This window comes from Parasteatoda tepidariorum, chromosome 1, assembly GCF_982258835.1.
Source record: "Parasteatoda tepidariorum strain Cologne lab strain chromosome 1, Ptep-v5.0, whole genome shotgun sequence".
Lineage (NCBI taxonomy): Eukaryota > Metazoa > Arthropoda > Arachnida > Araneae > Theridiidae > Parasteatoda > Parasteatoda tepidariorum.
In genome coordinates this window covers 64,201,311-64,220,533 of record NC_141755.1, presented here as the reverse complement: position 1 = coordinate 64,220,533, position 19,223 = coordinate 64,201,311, and the positions used below count along the sequence as shown (strand labels likewise).

At 28.3% G+C, this 19,223-nt stretch overlaps 1 protein-coding gene across 2 annotated transcripts in view; it reads left to right on the top strand.

Moving 5' to 3' along the window:
• Positions 1-19,223, top strand: part of rdgB (retinal degeneration B) — a 71,416-nt gene that overhangs the window by 27,024 nt on the left and 25,169 nt on the right. Inside the window, exons 1-5 of one of the 2 annotated variants that reach the window (XM_087165456.1) lie at positions 338-595; positions 8,234-8,377; positions 10,069-10,201; positions 13,483-13,686; positions 18,955-19,194. In XM_087165456.1, coding sequence (XP_087021582.1) covers positions 8,300-8,377; positions 10,069-10,201; positions 13,483-13,686; positions 18,955-19,194 — 655 coding nt within the window. In that variant the 5' untranslated portion in view covers positions 338-595; positions 8,234-8,299. Of the gene's footprint in view, positions 1-337; positions 596-8,233; positions 8,378-10,068; positions 10,202-13,482; positions 13,687-18,954; positions 19,195-19,223 lie in introns of those variants that run through there. The other variant, XM_087165452.1, reaches the window with a different exon arrangement.

Sequence of the window (19,223 nt, the reverse complement as noted above, 5' to 3'; positions counted from 1 at the left end):
TTTCATTCTGATTTACGTATTTTTATTGATTTTATTACACGTATCTATATTATAATATATATATATATATATATATATATATATATATTATAATAAATAGATATAGTTTTCTCTTGAAATTGGAATGAAATGGTCTTTAATTAAATTTAGCTCTGTCAATAATCGTTTAAGTTTAATCCATTTAAAAATAAATTTAAGTACTTTAGCTGTGCATTAGGCGAAATAAAAAGTTTACTTTTTTTTATTCTTTTCCATTAAAATTGATTCTTAACTGGCTATTTTATTTACCGTTATCGTAAGTAAGTCAGAGGTCGGAGCGATCATATGCGCGCATCAGTTCGCGCCGTCGCGGATGATCCCTCTGTTCTCCTGGATCTTCCAAGATGGCGCTGACTTCTGTGGTCTTTTCGGATGAGGCCCATCGATTCTTAAGATACCCATACCCATGAATGAATTCTTGAAAGTCTTTTTTTTCTTCTGCGTATCATAAAACTTAAATGCTTCCCCCTTTGGATATTTGAACTCACTGACGTTCTTCATTAATAAGACTAAATGACTCTTTTACTGGGTCTATTTTACTGCCACTGGTTGAAAGGTAATTAATTAATGATTTAGTGAATAATATAGTTAAATTAAAATAAATTACAATAGCTGATTGCTTTATTTCGTTTCTTATTTAGAGTTACAGGCTTTTACTTTTTAAATTTTTACATTGTGTTATATGCTGGAATAAATAATTTTCTGAATTAAAATATTTCTTTTTATAATTTTTAAATTTATATTTTTTACTTTTTGGGATTAGTAATTTATATTAAATCAGGAAATGATGTAATTAAAGTGTGTTGGGTGTTAATATTAGAAAAAAAAATTATGACATTTTGTTGATATTTTTAAATTTTTATTCTTATATATCCTGAATTTCGAATTTCTGTTTGCTTTTTAAATTTTGTAAAAATCATAAAATAGGGTTTTATTTCATATTTAAAGTGCGGTATTTAAAAAAATAGTTGGTTTTAATCCTGTAGAATCATTTGAAAACTAGTTAGATGTTCTTTAAAATTTGCTATTATAGATTAGTTGTTTTTGTCTTATTATCGTTAGGTTAAAATGAAGCATAAAAATAAAATGTTTTGGATGACGAAGTTTTTATTAAAAAGTTTTGATTTATTGTCGTAACTTAAAATAAATATTTATTTTGAGTTCTAATGTATCACTTTTAATATTAGACAAAGATACTAGCATAGAAAACGAAACTACAAGGTGCTCACAGAACAGGAAAATCAGGAAAGGTATCGCAAAGTCAGGGAATTTTATTGATCTGGAAATGTCAGGGAATTTAATTAAAATAACCGAAAAGTCTGGGAAAATGAATTAATTTCATTGTGAGGTATATTTAAATCTAAGATTCTTTCCTAAAAAATTGGTCTTGAAATAATTTTTTAAAATTAATATATTATTAGAAATATAGGTGTTATTTATTTACCTAGCTTTGTTCTCTAGCTATTAGTTTTTGTTATGTTTTCTGTAAGTGTAACTCTAAGTAACTTACTTTTAAACTTATTTTTTATTATACAACACTAGTGTAGACATTCATTTAAATGGACAGCTGACAAAATTGTAGAATCTGTAGTTACTGAATAGTAATTTCGATAAATTTTCTTAATAAATTTTTATTTAAGCCTTCATGGACACTAAATTATGAATTAATCCGCTAAAAATTATTTTTAACTACTTGAAAAAAAATCAAAGTATTTTAATGTTCTTGATAATCTTAACACGGATGAAAGTTATTCGTTAAAAGTGTAACATTTGTATCTCATACCTTTATTCAAATTACTATTTTTTTTGTTGCTAATATTATTTCTTTTCTTTTAAATTAATAAAATCTTCCCACTACACAATTTAAAGCATTCAATTTACTTAAGCATTTTTACACACTTTAAAAGCATAAAATAAAAATATCTTACAAAATATGAATATTATAACTAACAACTCGATATGAATGTGCAAAAGGTCACGTCTGTTCCTTGTCTCTGTACTTAGAATCTTTTGTTCTTAAATGTTAAATTTATTAGAAATGCATATTAAATTTTTCCTTAGCTTTTTCATACTTTCACAATGTATTATAAAACCGTTTTTCCTTAATTTTTTTTGTCACTATTGTTCTTAACATTAAACATTTAATTTACCACTAAAGAGCTACATTTCGAACTAAATCGGTAAGAATCATTTGTATAACTCTTTATTCTACATATGAAGGTGAAATATAGTAAATTTTCAAGTTATGGATAAAAATTCAGTAAAATGAGATTTTTTTCTTAAAAAAAAATCAATTTCCAAAGATTATGTTCTTATAAATGATACCTGAAAATTCCCCCATTCTCCTCTGTATGATTTCTCTTTTGATAGGGGTGATTTGAGAGGAAGAAAGGAATTTTTTCTAGGCAGGCGAGTGAGGCATTGTTTCACATGTATTTTTCACGCTGAATCAAAGGAGGTCAATCATGAGAATCAGACGAATAGTTTAGAAGTTATAAGGGTTTTCTGAATAAAAAGTACAAGTTTTTACTTAAACCTATTTACTCATCTGATATATATATATATGTATATATATATATATATATATATATATATATATATATATATATATATATATATATATATATATATATATATATATATATATATATATATATATATATATATATATATATATATATATATATATATATATATATATATATATATATATATATATCTAAACAAGTGAGACATTGTTTATATATATATATATATATATATATATATATATATATATATATATATATATATATATATATATATATATATATATATATATATATATATATATATATATATATATATATATATCTAAACAAGTGAGACATTGTTTACTTTTTTTTACACACTTAATTGAATGAAACCATACGTAAGTCAATCCAACGAATAGTTAAAAAATTGTGAGCGTTTTTATGTATAAAACGTACTATTTTTGATAATACTTATGAGCAATTTCACTTTATTTAAGGGGTATTTGAACATGCGAGGTACATTTTCCGATGAAGCTTTTTATACTGAATTTAACGAGATAAAGTTCGAGTTGATAGGATATGTAGTTTTGAAGTTATAAGGGTTTTCTTCATACTAAGTGCAATGTTAAAATAGCACATTTTATACAAAAAAAAAAATATATTCAACTTTTGAAATATAAGTCTTTTTGATACGTGTTTGGTCTCATTCGATTAAAAGAGAAAAAATACATAGGAAACGATAATTTTTTTGCCTGTATGGTAATATAAGATACGTAAGTAAGTGCAAGTACAAAATTATACTCTTTCTATATGAAACGCTTATAACTTCTAAAATATTAATCTGATTCGTCTCGGGAGTTTCATTGAATTCAGCGTAAAAATTAACTAATATACATTGCGTTTCATGTACAGATAGTTTCTGGATAGTAATATAAAGTGCATTTCAAAAGAAGTACTTTTTATACAGAAAACGCTTGCAACTTCTGAACTATTCATTCTGTTGACTCGAGTATAATTCATTAAGGGTGAGAAAATACACAGGGAACAATGCCTTTTTGTTTAGATAGCAGCACCTGATGCATGAATAGGTACAAGTATAAAAATGTACTTTTTTTGTACATAAGACATTTCTATCTTCTAAACTATTGGACTGATTGTGACGCGATAAATTTCATTCGATTCAGCGTTAAAAAAAAAAAGAAAGAAAATATCTGAGAAACAATACCTCACTTGTTCAAAGATATACATTTATTTACCCAAATCACCCCCCCCCGTTTCCCGAAGTGTACAGGGAAGAGTACTGTTTAGAATTCATAGCAAAGCTTTCTGTGACAAAAAATCTTGGGTATTAATTTTTCCGAAGAAACACCCTTTTTTACTGTAATTATTTATAATTATTTTCGAATCAAAATCAACTTTTATGCAAAAATGTTTTGATTGGGTGGGATATCAGTCCCTCTTCAATGTCTTTTAGCAATATTTTTTTGGCACTTTCACTGGAAATCGAAAAATATTGTAAATAAAATATTTTTGACGAAATTTGTTACAAATTTCTTTTAAATTTCAATAAAAAACATTTGTTTACCGTGGCATTAAATAAGGATTATCTATTTTACCATCCATAATTTTTTCATAAATATTACCATCATTTCTTAATAGGATTCGTCTGAATTTGAAGATAGCGGTCGGTTGAATTTTTCGGATTTCTCAAGATTTGCCTTTTTAACCAGCATCAGAATTTAAAGATAACATTTGACTAGTTTAATATAAAATTATACCATAAATGCTCTGAATCGAATTCTATTAAAACGTGTAAAGTTATTTGTGCTGTTTACTTCATTTCTTAAATTAAATAAGACTATGTAAAAACGATGTTAATCTTAGTAAAACATTTTAAATTGAATAGCCAAGCATTCAGATGAACTTAGTAGGACATTCACTAGAGGCTAGATATAGTTTTTAGAGTTCAATTAATCTGAAATTCCATGAATATTGCTTCGTTTAGCACAAAAAAAGTATTTTAAAAGTACACAGCATATCGCGATGTTTAAAAGCATAAAGATATATATATTGATTATCAATAAACAGTTACAAATATCAATGGTTAATCAACATACTAGCAACTGATGTTTTGCACATTTTTTTAATTGTTGAAAATTAAGGATGGTTGGAAAATAATATGTTTATTTTAGAAAGAGATAAAATTTTAAAATATTATCCATGTTTACTCTGAGGTTGCCAATTTAAGTAATTTTTCTGTTGATGCGTTTATATAGCTCAGGCAAGTTTTGATTTCTTTATAGTTTCTGCTGTCTCTGAAGGACTGATGCATGCACGCATACACGACAGACACACTTACATAAATCATGTTTGAAACAACATTAAATTTCTTTGTATATTCTCTCTTTGTATTCAATTCGCTTTTTGGAAATACTACATTATTATTTAAATCTCTCTACACTCTAAAAACTGTACCTCTGATTTCAGAGGCACATTTGAATCATTTGTGCCTCTGAATTTTAAGGGCACAACGTACCTTTAAAAATGAAAGGCACAATGTACCTCTGATTTCAGAGGCACATTTGGATCGTTTGTGCCTCTGAATTTTAAGGGCACAACGTACCTTTAAAAATGAAAGGCACAATGTACCTCTGATTTCAGAGGCAAAATCAGATGTACCTCTTAACTTAGAAGGTACATTGTACCTTAGATTTTGCTTTTATGTACCACTCATTGAAACAAGCATTTAGTGCTACCAAAACTTGTTATTTACCAGTTTTGAACACATTTTTTTTCTCACCTATTTGTAATTTGCTAGAACTTTATATAAAAAGGGACTTTCTGTTTGGTTTACACTATTACCAAGATATTAATTATTATAATTCTTAATGAAAAATATTTCTCAATTCTTTGAATATTGGCCACTTGAAAGTGATCATTTCAAGGGATTCCATCTAAGGCTTTTTCATAGACAATTATAAAATATGTAAATTTATACCATTTCTTTAATTATGTAGCTTTAATGATACTTCAACAACTAGAATGATGCTTTTCTAATCAGATATAGGTACAAAAAGATAATATTTATTTCTGTTAAGCCAAGTCAATATAATTCATGGATTTTTTTTCTTTTCCAAAAAGCATCCTCAAAATGGAAATTTATTATAAATTTAGATACTTTTTAAATATTTAGAGATTTTATAAAATAGTTTTATAAGGATCAAAAATTAAACACTAAATATCATGAAATCTAATATCTTTTATTTTCACACATAAAGAACAATTTTACATAATTTAGTAACAGTTGCAATATGATGTATTTGCACTAATTTGGAAAAACATAGAATATTTTAAAATGATAGATGTAGATTTTGAGAACTTGGATATTTTATAACATGAAATATGCTTAAACAAATGACGTAACAAGTGTAAAATAAAAGATTTCTTTCCATTGAAATGAATTCTTTTAAAATCCAGATTTTGGCGAAACATATTAACCCGTTAGGCGCCATCATTCCCATTTTGGGAACATTAGCTTTCAATTTTTTTAGAACTAACTGTACTTAATATTATTTAATCGATGATTTTATTTGAGCTCAGAATATATGAAAAGCCTTCTGCAATTTTTTTGGAAAGCTTGTTTCAGAATTTTTTTTTTAATTGTATTTTAAAAAACGTGAAATTCTGCATTTTTGCCCCAATCATTAAACATGCATTTGTTTTATAAATATTATTAAAATAAAAATTACTTTCGTGCTTAAACTTGATTACAACAATCGGATATAATTCTCTTTTCTATAATCCGAATTTCGATGTCTACAGTATTTCTTAAAATGTCCTATTTCACCACAATAGAAACATTCACGTTCAGATCTAAATTTCTTCACAATACTTGGCGAATTCCATTTCTCATTAAAATGTTCTTTCTGGCGATCGTTATTACACGGAATAGCTTGTGGATCATACTGAAAATTGGCAATGATATTTTCTTTAAAGTAATAATAATTATCATCATAAATTTCTGACCTTTCAGCAGGAATAAGCTGTAAAGCACACGAAAACCAAAGATCGTAATTCACACTAAATCTCTTCGCTTTCTGTTCAAAGAGTTCGACGTACCGTCGAATTCCACACTTCTTGGCATCAATTTTAAACATCTCATTCACTAATTTTTTCTAAAGTAGGAAATCCTTAATAACAATAATATTTGTCACCAATTCTTTCAAAAACTTAATAAAACATTTCTGGAACGGATCCCCCCGCTGCCACCAATTAATACATAGCTGTAGCGTATCAAGCTATATTAAAGAACTGATCAGTTTTTTTATAAAAACATTTATTTCACACCACAACAAATACAATAACAAATATAAAGTACCCGTAACGGGACAGTTAAATCTTATAAAGGAAACTAGAAAAAGTGCCCGTAGCGGGATATATGAAAACTCACCCGTAACGGGATAGATAAAATATCATAAAACAAACTAGATAAACCCGTAACGGGTAATATGAAAACTCAAATTCCACACTAAACTAATTCTAAAAAATCAACAACTTTCTGGTGTTCTAATTTTATCGTCTGTTTTTATTATTTGTATTTCGTCATAAAATATTTCATTGATGTGCGCATGCGCTTCTTCTCCGTTACATCGTACCGAAGAAAAAAAAGGGAAGCCCATTTGAGAGGCACAGGGAACCGGTAAAATCCTTTCGTACCGCGCATTGACTCGCGTTTGCTTTGGTGCCTTTCATTTCTTTTGGTGCCTCTCATTTTTAAAGGCACATTAGTTATGTGCCTCTAACGCGAGAAAATAAAGGGTACATTTAGCTTGTGCCTTTTATTTAAGAGGTACAGTTTTTAGAGTGTAGTCTTTCACCACAAATAGATATATTAATTTTAGAATTTCCATAACTGGTTAAGCATAACCTCGAATATTCTGATTATTGTTTTATAGTTTACTCTTTAATCACATATGTGCATGTACTTAAGAGGACGCCATACTGCCGGAGAAAAAAAGTTTCCTCGCCAATTTTCTTTCTTCTTCGTTACTAATTTAAAATTTAAAGTGTAGAAAAAGTGAGTGCAAACAAACCTAGTGTAAGCCATGAAGTACTGAAAAGAAAAAAATTTACAATATGCAAATGAAAATAAATTATGGGAGAATAACTTAAGATTATGCAACGGAGAAGTTCTCTTCTAATAATGTTTGCATTTTAAAATTTTGAGGTATTTTTTTCAGCAATTGAAACTTTATAACTTAATCTAAGTTTGCCTGAACTTACTTTTTCTTTCTTTTAAATGTTAAATTAATAATGAAGGAGAAAGAGAATTTGCGACGAAAATTTCTTTCCGCGGCATGGCGTCCTCTTAAGGTGCGTCACCTCAATCTCTTATCTGAAGCATACAATCATTCAGCTTTATTTATTTTTCTAATTTTATTTACTTTGTTGTAAATTAAATATTTTTAACTCATTTGTTATTAAATTCAAGAGTTTTTGACGGAGTTACAAATTTGATTTATTTCTGTCATTTACATGATTAAAGATTTAGAAAATAATAATAATCGGAGCAAATTTCTTGTTTTTTTAGTGTATGATTTTGTTTTTAAATCTATAATTTATTTATAATTTTAAAAAGGAAAAATTTATTTGGTTGTTACTAATTTTTAACTTTTTTGTAGGTTTTTTGGAGGGCTTCGGTGGGGCTTTTGTGAAGGAATGGCCGTGATATTAAACAGACGGAAAAGATGCTCGTGAAAGAGTATCGAATTCCACTGCCCCTGACGGTTGAGGAGTATAAGATTGCCCAGCTCTATATGATAGCTGTAAGTATTAATTCAATAAAAAATATTTAAAAAAGACGAATCATATGTCTAAAAACTACATATTATTTATGATTTTATTTCTTATTTTTAGATAGAGAAAGGAAATTTATTAATAACTAGGAAGCTCCAACCCCTAGATGGCTAATACTGATATATACTTATTATCAAATTTATCATAAAATCCTGATACGTTTGCTAACTGTACTTAATATTACGCACTATATTTTTCATTTCGTTATAATATTTATGTAAGAATTACTTTTATGTAATAATTTAACCCTTTATTTACCAAATTATTAAAAATTTATCAAACTCTGTGAAACTTTTGTGTCCTATTAGATAATGTCTATTTTACACTTTGACAAATATTTTTAAACACTCAATAATATTTTCAAACTTTTTATAAAATATTTATTTTGAGACTTACACCACATTATAAAATTTTAATTTAAGTTAAACGTTCCGCACTTTGTTTTTTAACTAGTTGAAAATGTAAATTAATCAAAAAGTAAATATGTAGGAAAATTGATCGAGATAGAAATCTGAGAATTGAAGAATCATGAGTGCCTTGGGACGAAATATCAACAACTAAATAGTTCCATAAGTGAGGGACAACTTCAAATAATCATGTGTTGTCAACTAGTAATGATAAACAGAAAGTCATAATTCAGGAACAGACATTTTATTCCATTCCAATGCTTTATGAAAATAATGTACTTTTATATACATTTTAATTTCACATAAATTACTTTGAATCACTAATGCTACAATTTTTATTCAGTAGATCATCATTCACTAATTATTTAACAGTGAAAGAAGTTACTATGAAACATTTTCTTCATGTATTTAAAACCATTTTATCTAATTTTTACAATGTGTATGTTGTGCAATTTTATTAAGATCATTATGATTATCTACTAAAGATTCTTCTTTCTGTTTGAAATTGTTAGTTCTCTATTCTATCTATAAGAGTTGAATTTATTTTATTATCACTTAAATATATTAAACATCATCCTTAAGAAGATAAAAGACATAATTATTTTGCACAAAATTTTACAGTAAAAAATTGCTCATAAATTTGTTTTTATAAAGTGTTATTCTTTCAAATTTATGGCAACTACTATCTTCTTAAACAATTAGAAACATTTTCCTTTATATATTCTCTGACAATGGACTGGCATAGGTATACCGATTGTTTTTAAAGTATAATAGATATGAGCTACCGAAAAATCATGACGTGTACAAATGATTCTGATTTTCAAATTTTACCTCATTTTTCTTTGAAAAAAAAACCCCCATTGATGAGGTGTTAGGGCTCTCTTAACAATGTGTTATATTTATAGATTTTACAATCAAAATTGATTTATAGCAGCTAGTTTAATAAATTTGTGTCTAAATGTCTCGTAGTCTTCCGACAGTCTCTAAAACTTCTGAGAAAATAAAAATAAAAATTAAACCTCGCTCAATTATTTGTTTGCACGAAAAGCGAAGAGATTAGGTATGTGAAACATAAAGTTGAAGACGTAGTATAATCAAAAAGTAAGCATTCAGCGATTTTATTCAAAATCTAGACATTTTGAGACACTGCATTTTACTAACAGTTTTTATTTAATTTTTATAGTTTTCATTTAATTTCATTTTTATGTTATTTAATTTTACCACAGTTGTAAACATAAATGTTTTATTTTTAGAAAAAAAGCCGTCAAGAGAGCAAAGGAGCTGGTAGTGGTGTCGAAATACTTATTAATGAACCTTACTCTGATGGACCTGGTGGCAGTGGACAATATACTCGTAAAATTTATCATGTTGGAAGTCACCTTCCAGGTACTATTTGATTAATTTGTAATCAAAAATTTAAATCTTTAAAATATAATTGATATTGCTTACTTTAAAAAAGTAATTACACACACACACACACATATATATATATATATATATATATATATATATATATATATATATATATATATATATATATATATATATATATATATATATATATATATATATATATATATATATATATATATATATATATATATATATATATATATATATATATATATATATATATATATATATATATATATATATATATATATATATATATATATATATATATATATATATATATATATCAGTTCATTTAATAAAATAGTTTTTTGTGCGTTTTAAAGTTTTAAAATTAATTTATAAATTTCGTATTTTGTTATTTCTTAAGCAACTGAAAGAAATATTTTATGAATGTGCATTGAAAAGAATAATAAAAAAATTAGATTTGATTGATGCGAAGAAATTATTTGCTTTCTGAAGATTCTGTAGTGTTAGTTAATGTGAAAGGATGATATGTAAGCTAGATTCTCAGGTGAATGTCAGCATCCAAGTAATAGTTCGTTGTTATATTCGAGATATTTTCCTTACTATCCTTTTTTCTCACTTTCATCAATGAATGTGAACATTTAGCGTGTTGGTTATTTAAGATATTTCTGTTACGTTAATACAAGAATGCATCTTCAAATTTAAAGTATAAAATAAGTATTCTTTAAAATGTATTATAACGTATGCCAAAATAAGAAAATGCTTGAGGTATAGCACATGATGTCAATAAGTTGTTATACCTAAAATGAACAGTTTTCGACCTCGACATACATCGGCAATACATAAAAATAGCAATGTAACTAATAATTCATAGGGCAATCTTTGACATTTCACTAAATTCGCTTAAGTTAGAGAAAATGAAGAGCAATCATATCATGTCAGTTTATAATAGTTTGTTAAGTTTATTTTTAAGCATAAAAATGAAGCATAAGACTTGACTTATTTTGATTTCGAACTTCACTAAAAGAATAACAGTGATAAAAAACAAAAATTCATAATATTTTAATTTGAATATAGCCTTACGCAAATCTAAAGCACTCACAAACAAGATAATATTTTTTAAAATTTATTTATCAAGAATTATGGAATATGATCGAAAAGAGAAAGAAAATATTAATCACTTCATAAATATTTACGAATGATATGATTTAAAAATTTATTGATGCAAACATAATCCGTACCACTGCAAGTTGTTTTCAGTTTTTTTTTTCTTCTTTTACTACCATTCGAGAGAATTAATAAAAGGAACTATAGGGTTAATAAAATGAACTATAGACTTAATAATGTAGCTATTTTTACATATCTAGACAGGTTTAATTTTTAAAAAAAATTCTGTCTAAATGAAAAATTTGTAAATTTTAACTTTCATTCATGTTCTGCAATTAAATTATTTAAAAAATTGATGCATGATCTTGAGACCCGTAGAATTCGAAGACACACTCTTCATTTAAATTTTTATGACGGAATGTAAATTTTATTTATTAACGTGAATCTTTTTAGCTCCCCTTAATGAAGGCGTTTCATTTTCTTCAACTTAAATTACTCAATCTTTTTATTTAATTATAAATGATATTTTGGGTTATATGAGCAGAGAAAACTGATATTGGTTTGAGAGCAGTATATTTTTTAACGTTTCTAATATGATATATTTATTTATTTAACTTTGAAACCTTGTTTTTTGTTTCTCGTCTCAGTAAATGAAATATTTTAACAAATATGAAATGAAAAAGAATAAGTATTTTTAGAAACTTACTGTATTTCTTTAGCTGTTTTTTGTATGTTTTGCAGTTCTATTAATAATAGGTATGTACTTGTAGACTTTTTGAAATCTTACTTATCAATTATTGCTAAAATTGCTCATTAAAACTTCTTCTCTAAGAAAAAATAGAAACTAGTAAAAGGTGTGATAGATTTAATGTAAAAAATTAATTAAAATTTTTTAAAAAATATCAAGTTTTTAATAAATAGAAAAGTAAACATTTTGTTTATTTTTGATCGAATCTTTGAAATTACACCCTAAGCAAATTTACAGTCATAAACACTATGAGTGTTTAACCCCGCAGAAAGTTTCTGGACGTTCAAATATTACAAAAGCATATTTTTGGCTCTTTTAGACGCAATTTCTGCCTTTGTCTGCAAAAATAAGCAAACCTTATGTTGAAATAATAAAAACTGCAATACGCCTCTTGTTTTATTGCTTTAGTTTTGACTTTTGCAATATAATATTAAGACTTTTAGGATTAAGTTCAAATAAAAGGGTGTAACTTTGCGTTTTAATTTATTTTACAAAATTGTGAAACTTTTTAACGAAATATTTTTTTAAAACTTTTTCTTTCCTTAAATTTAACTTATATTAAAAATTTAAATTTTTTGATGATAGTAATATTTTTGTTTTTGTTTAATGTTTTTGCATTTTAAAAAATTGCATCAAAGCTTCACTTTTTAGGTAAACACAGGTTCGATGATCCTAATGATATTTTCTCCTTTGCATTTACGTCAAATTTACTGAAAAACATGTTTGATATTCTTGTTTTGATGTAATTCAAAGTAGTTTAAATTTGGCTTAGTAAATTCGATTTCAGCTTTTGTAACTATATTCTTGATTCAATCCATAATTTCACTCCATTAATTTGTTTTATTGTTTTACTGCATTACAATAGACATGCTTCATTTTATGTTATTCAATTGGAAAAAAAGCGCAGATAAGAAATCGAATACGAACTTTCTCAAACTTATATTGTTAAGCGGGTTAAGGGTGCGAAGAGGCTCCTAAAGTTTACTAATTAATTATTACTAATTATTAATTAGTTTATGAAATTAATCTGAAAAAAATTCAAACTAGATTTTTGGACAATCAGTTTGGATGCAAGATACAATAGGCCCGAAAATTTTTTTGGGTGATATGAGCAACAATTTGGAAACGATACTAATAGTCTTAGAAGCAAAAGAGAGTGTAAAAGTTTGGTTCTTGTTTTTATATATATATATATATATATATATATATATATATATTAATATAATTTTAATCAGTTCTTACTCTCTCAGTATCATTTTATTATTATGCCATTGTCTCCCCAAAACTAGGTAATTTAAAACTTTTTGCTTGAAACTAAAATTTTATGATTATCAAACAATTACAAACAAAATTGCAAACAAAATAAATATTAACTTTATCAACATACTGATTATGAAACTTTTATTTTGAATAACATTATATACTTTTGCAGGTTGGTTTAAAGCCCTTTTACCGAAATCTGCTCTGACAGTTGAAGAAGAGGCTTGGAATGCTTATCCCTATACTAAAACTCGTTACACCTCACCGTTTGTCGAAAAATTCCTTCTAGAAATTGAAACTAAATATTTTAATGATGGTGGACAGCAAGAAAACGTGTTTAATCTTTCTGGTAGTGATTTGAGAAATCGAGTTGTTGGTAAGCATTCTATATATTTATTTTTTCAAATTATCGAATTTAATTCTGAGATTCTTAAGCATGTTAAATTAATTTCTATTTTTTTTACGCATATATGAATTTATGATGCATAGAACAATACTTTTAAGATATTTTTTTTCCAATCTACTTTCGTTGGCAAATTTCATGTCTTGTCAAAATCCCCCCCCCCCTCCTGCTTCAAGCTTTGGCCAATAGCCCATTTGGAAGTCTAGTTTGACGTTAAGAATCAAGTAAAATAAAATCCTGCGTGTCTTAATATGTTTGCCAACTTTCCTTTCATTGCAAACTGCATTTTTCGTTTGATTATATTATTTTTATTTCAAACCTTAAGGGGATTATAAACATACTGGCCAAATGACTTGCCAGTTAATATTTGAGGCTTCGTCCTCTTCCCCCCCTCTTCCCTCGATAAACCGTAGAATTTACTTAAAAAGCTTGTTATAAATCTGACACCCAGATGAACCGTTAGAGTTAAGTGGTAGGCAGCAACAAATTGCTAATCCCGAGGGTCTGGGGTTCGAACACCAGACGTTATCAATTTTAAAAATTATATTTAAGAAAAATAAATTCAGCAAAAGGGACATTGTTTTTGCGTGGTTCACTGAGCATTATGGAATCCATTGCTCGGAGATTGCCGATTCAGGGAAAAAAATAGTGCGTTGACTCTACAAAATCTCGTTCAAGTGCACATTCTGGGACAATAAAACGATTAATAAAAAATATTATGTCTGAGGAGTTCAATAAGCACCTCGCTGTTAGGACGATTCAAAAGTCTTGGAAAGATATTATCTGTAGTTTCAAAATGTCTCAGGTATAAAATAGTGGCTGATTTTAACCTCGCTACTGGTGCAAAACACGTTCCCCGTCTCCGCATAGTTTCAAGTCGTATCTGCATTTTCTTTAATCTGAAATGGGTCATATCGAGCTTTGATGGAGTTTTCTAATCTAGAAATTAAAAAGAAAAATCTATATATCGTTTTTTTATTGCATATTTTGAAATCTTATACTTTGGGGTAAATGTGAGCGAAACCATTTTTCCTGGAAGCTATTTGATTAGTTACAAAACGCAATAATTGGAACAGCAGTCCCGCATAGGTAATGGCTCACGGATGGTGCAGGAGACAATCAGGCCTATAAACGAAGACTTGTCAAATAGCAATTTACTGGAAAGTCAAAACAATAATGAATCGCTAAATTTGCTTCTTTGTACGTTTTCTCCAAAAAGATGTGTCGTTGAATGATTTCAGTAAAGATGTGGTTGAAATTGCCAATTATTTGGCTACGATGATCTTCAACGACAGTTTCATGGGGATTACCAGCATCATGGCAAATCGACGAATTAGCAACGTTGGTAGTACGATATTATTTCTAGCGTGTATTTTAAGATACTATTTTCAGAACATTGAAAAAAGTTTAAATAATTTATAAAGCATTAGTTACTTTTATTTATTTATTTTAGTAATAAGGGAAATTTTAATTCCTTTATGCACATTTTTGCTTCTTTCAAAATCAACATTTTGTAGGTTTTTTGAAAGCTTTATTGTCTGCTCTTTAATTTCCATTACAAACTATTTTGGTGTTTAAAAATTTCTTTCTCGTATTTTTAAAAACATTTTTTTTCTATACGTAATTTTATTTATTAATGCATGTACACTCATGTCCATAAAATAAGGATAATGAAGTTCAGGCACAGAAAGAGACAGAAGCTAAACAAATTTGACTTATTTGTAAAGTCTGTGTATTAAACAAAAGGTAAAGAGCAAAAAAGATGCTATATGTTTGACATAATTAATAAAAATTGCGATTTTTACTCCCTGGAGCAAATTTTAAAAAAGAACCTATTTACAAAAAACAGTATAGCATGGTTAGTATGATGGTTAATACGGAGTATGTCTCTCGGACGATGCAATACAGGCTGTACAACGCCTAGGCATGCTGAGTATCAAATTATCAGTCTGATCTTGGGGAATATTACGCCACTCATCAAGCAATGCCCTCCGAAAGTCCGGTAGACAGGTGGGAGGGGGTTGACGGGCTGTAATTCGTCGGCCAAGCATATCTCACACATGCTCTATTGGATTCAAGTCCGGTGAGTATGCTGGCCAATCCATACTGGTGATATCCTTCGATTGAAGGCTTTCGTCTACAATGTTTGCACGGTGAGGACGGGCGTTGTCGTCCATAAACAGAAATTCAGCACCCATGGCGTCCCGAAACAAACGTACATGTTGTTCCAGAATGACATCCCTATAGATGTGGCCTGTCATCGTTACACTCTGAATTTGCAGGTTAGTTCTGGAACCAAGAATAATTCCTCCCCAAACGAGCCATCTTGCACAACCGTAACGGTGTCGTTCAATGGTGTTGTCTTGGTGGTAACGGGTACCAGGCGTTCTCTATATGAAAGTCCGGCGAGAATCAGACTGCAAACTAAACCTGGACTCGTCGGAAAACATCACACAAGACCACTGTTGCGGTGTCCACAATGCATGCTCTCTACTCCAGGCTAATCGCAGGCGACAGTGATTTGCGGTAAGTGGAACACATCTGACAGGCCTACGAGCATATAGACCAATGTGCCCTAAGCGTCTGTACACGGTCTGCCTTGAAACTGTCGTACCGGTAGCTGAAGAGAGCTGACGAGACAGGTCTGATGCTGTGCTCCGTCTGTTTCTTTTGGCAGTAACTGCCAAATACCGATCTTCATTCGGCGTTGTAACTCGGGGGCGACCTGTGCTGTAACGTCTACTCACATTACCATCATCTTGGAATCGTTGCCAAAGCCTGGAGATGACACTCTGGGTGATTCCAAGTTTCTCGGATACTTCCAGCTGGATGCGTCCACATTCCAGTCGTCCGATGATTCTGCCACGTAAAAAATCATCCAAATGCTTCCTTTGTACCATAACTATGCGGTTATTGCACTGAAAGGCTTTTAAAGCGCTTGTGAACAATTTTACTTCTTTGCCACCATTCCTTATATACCCCTCTCTTACACTCTCGTCATTGTGACGTACTACCAGCGTCATCTAGTGGTTTCCTGTAATTTGCATATTATTCTTCAGGATGTGTGTGATAATTCCACAGGTGAAATTTTAATTTTAGAGTTTGATTTCCGTGTGATTCTGAATTATCCTTAATTTATGGACATGAGTGTATATCAAAATACTTATAAAAAGAAATGAAATCTCTAATGTTCTTTTACGATTAAAATTTTTTCAACAACATGTATCGATTTTTTCCAAAATTATTTATGTAAATTAAATTTACTAATGATATTTTATTTTGATCTCTTCTGTAACATTTATGGAAATGGAGCAAAAGCTCAGCATATAAGACAACGCTGATCGATATAATGCAACTTTCTATCTTGCTTTGAGGGTAAATAAAGTAATTGCGATTGATTTCGGCTTTTTTTTTATGCAACGTTTTATTTTAAAGTAAACGATCAAATTGGTATAAAAATGTATCAATTTAAAATTTTTAAACGATTCTTAAAAGTTATTGTCATTTGCCCTTGACATCCTATCACTGAAAACTTGAAATGATCTAGGGTCAGACTGACCTTTGAAAGGCTGCCAAATACTGCGAATGGTATGTAACCATTTCGAGGCATCATTAGAATTTTTACGATTACAGTGGCATAAAATAAATATTGAATATAAGTTGTCTTTTTGCCAAATATTTGATTAAGAAAATTAATAGTATGTGTATCAATTCATTTGTATTAGTAAAGGAAAATGCTATTTATCCCCTAAAACACAGTAAAAAGTAAATTTTTATAGTAATATTTTATTGTAAAAAGCTATTTTAAAATTACTGCACTAATTTTACTTTTTGGCTTTTGCAATCCAATGAGATTTTTATTTTCTGATTGTTATTTATGTATGAATGAATATGAATTTCATATCTAAAATAATTCGTACCAATCTGTATTTTTTTTCCTGCATATTGAATAGCTAGGGAGAGCGGGGCTAGTTTTGGTTTATTACTATTTTACTTGTTTTTCTGTAAAACTTACGACAATATCGTTTTTGAAGATAGAAATGTTTAAAAAAAATTGGTTTTAAAACAGACCATTTTACAACAGAGGAGGATACCTCAATTTCATCGGTTTTCTACACGCAAAATGTATGGAGATAAGGATAAGTAGTATTACATTCCACTACTAAGAATTATTAATTTTCTAATAAATTATTAAAATATTCATAAATTTTTAGTTGCAATAAATTTTGTTTGATATGGTAAATTAATTTTAAGCCGCGAATGCAAAATAATGCAAAATAATGCAAAATATGCAATGCAAAAAATATGCAATCAAAATAATGCAAAATATGCATTTTGTACCGTCTAAAAGATTTTTCGTCTCAGTTGGCTCAAGTCACTCAACTTGAGATAGGAAACAAGCGTTAATAAAATAAACAAATAAATAAATAAATGAAAATTAAAAAAAATAGCAAGTCAATATTATTCACAACTACGAGTTGAAAAAATCATTTGTTCAAATCATTTGTTTGAATTGGTGATTTTAATTTTTACACAATATCGTTGAGGTGAAACCAAATCGTCTCTGAGCATATACTACAGACTTAATGTCCAACATGCGATTCAGCTGTACTTCCTGCTTGCTTTAACTAATGTACTAATTGGGCTTTTCTAAAACGTAATTGCCTTATTCTTTCTTAAAATCGATTTAAACATTTTCAGCCCATGAATACAATCCTAATTTTTTACTTTTTGAATTGCAAATGTCTCATCCATATCCTTGGATTTCTCAGAATAGCAAAATCTCCAGGGGGATTAAAGAAAAAAATTTATATAATAGGAAATCAGAAAATTTTCTATCCTTCTCAAGGAGGCTCCGTCCGCACTGAAACTTTGATGACACCCTCTAGTCATGTGACTATGGTGTTTCTATTTAACAAGACTTATTATTGTTGGAAAAAAAAGTTGAATGTTAATTTACTTCTATACAAATTCGCTCGGTTTTTCTCCCCAAATTCTAATTATCCTTATTCGGATCTATATCACAATCATTTGACTTAAATTATAACAATTTTGACTAATGTTGCCAAATATATATAATATAAAATCAAACATATTATGTAGTCAAATGCAGTTAACAGTTAAAATATATTTTGATTACCACGCTTATATTCTATATTTTATGAAATTTATTTCATCCGGATTAAATAAATATTCCGGATTAAATAAAAATTTATAAATTGAGAATTTATTTTATTGTAGATTTAATTGACGTTGTGAAAGACACGTCTTATTCATCAGAATATATTCAAGATGAAGATCCCAAACTTTACGTGTCCTCAAAAACTAACAGAGGCCCTCTCTCTGATGAGTGGCTTGATGAATATTCGACTTCACAAACAATTCAAGACAGCCCAATTATGTGTGCATACAAGCTTTGCCGTGTGGAATTCCGCTACTGGGGCATGCAAACTAAAATTGAAAAATTTATCCATGATTTTGGTAATTATTATTTTAATTGAAATTTTTTC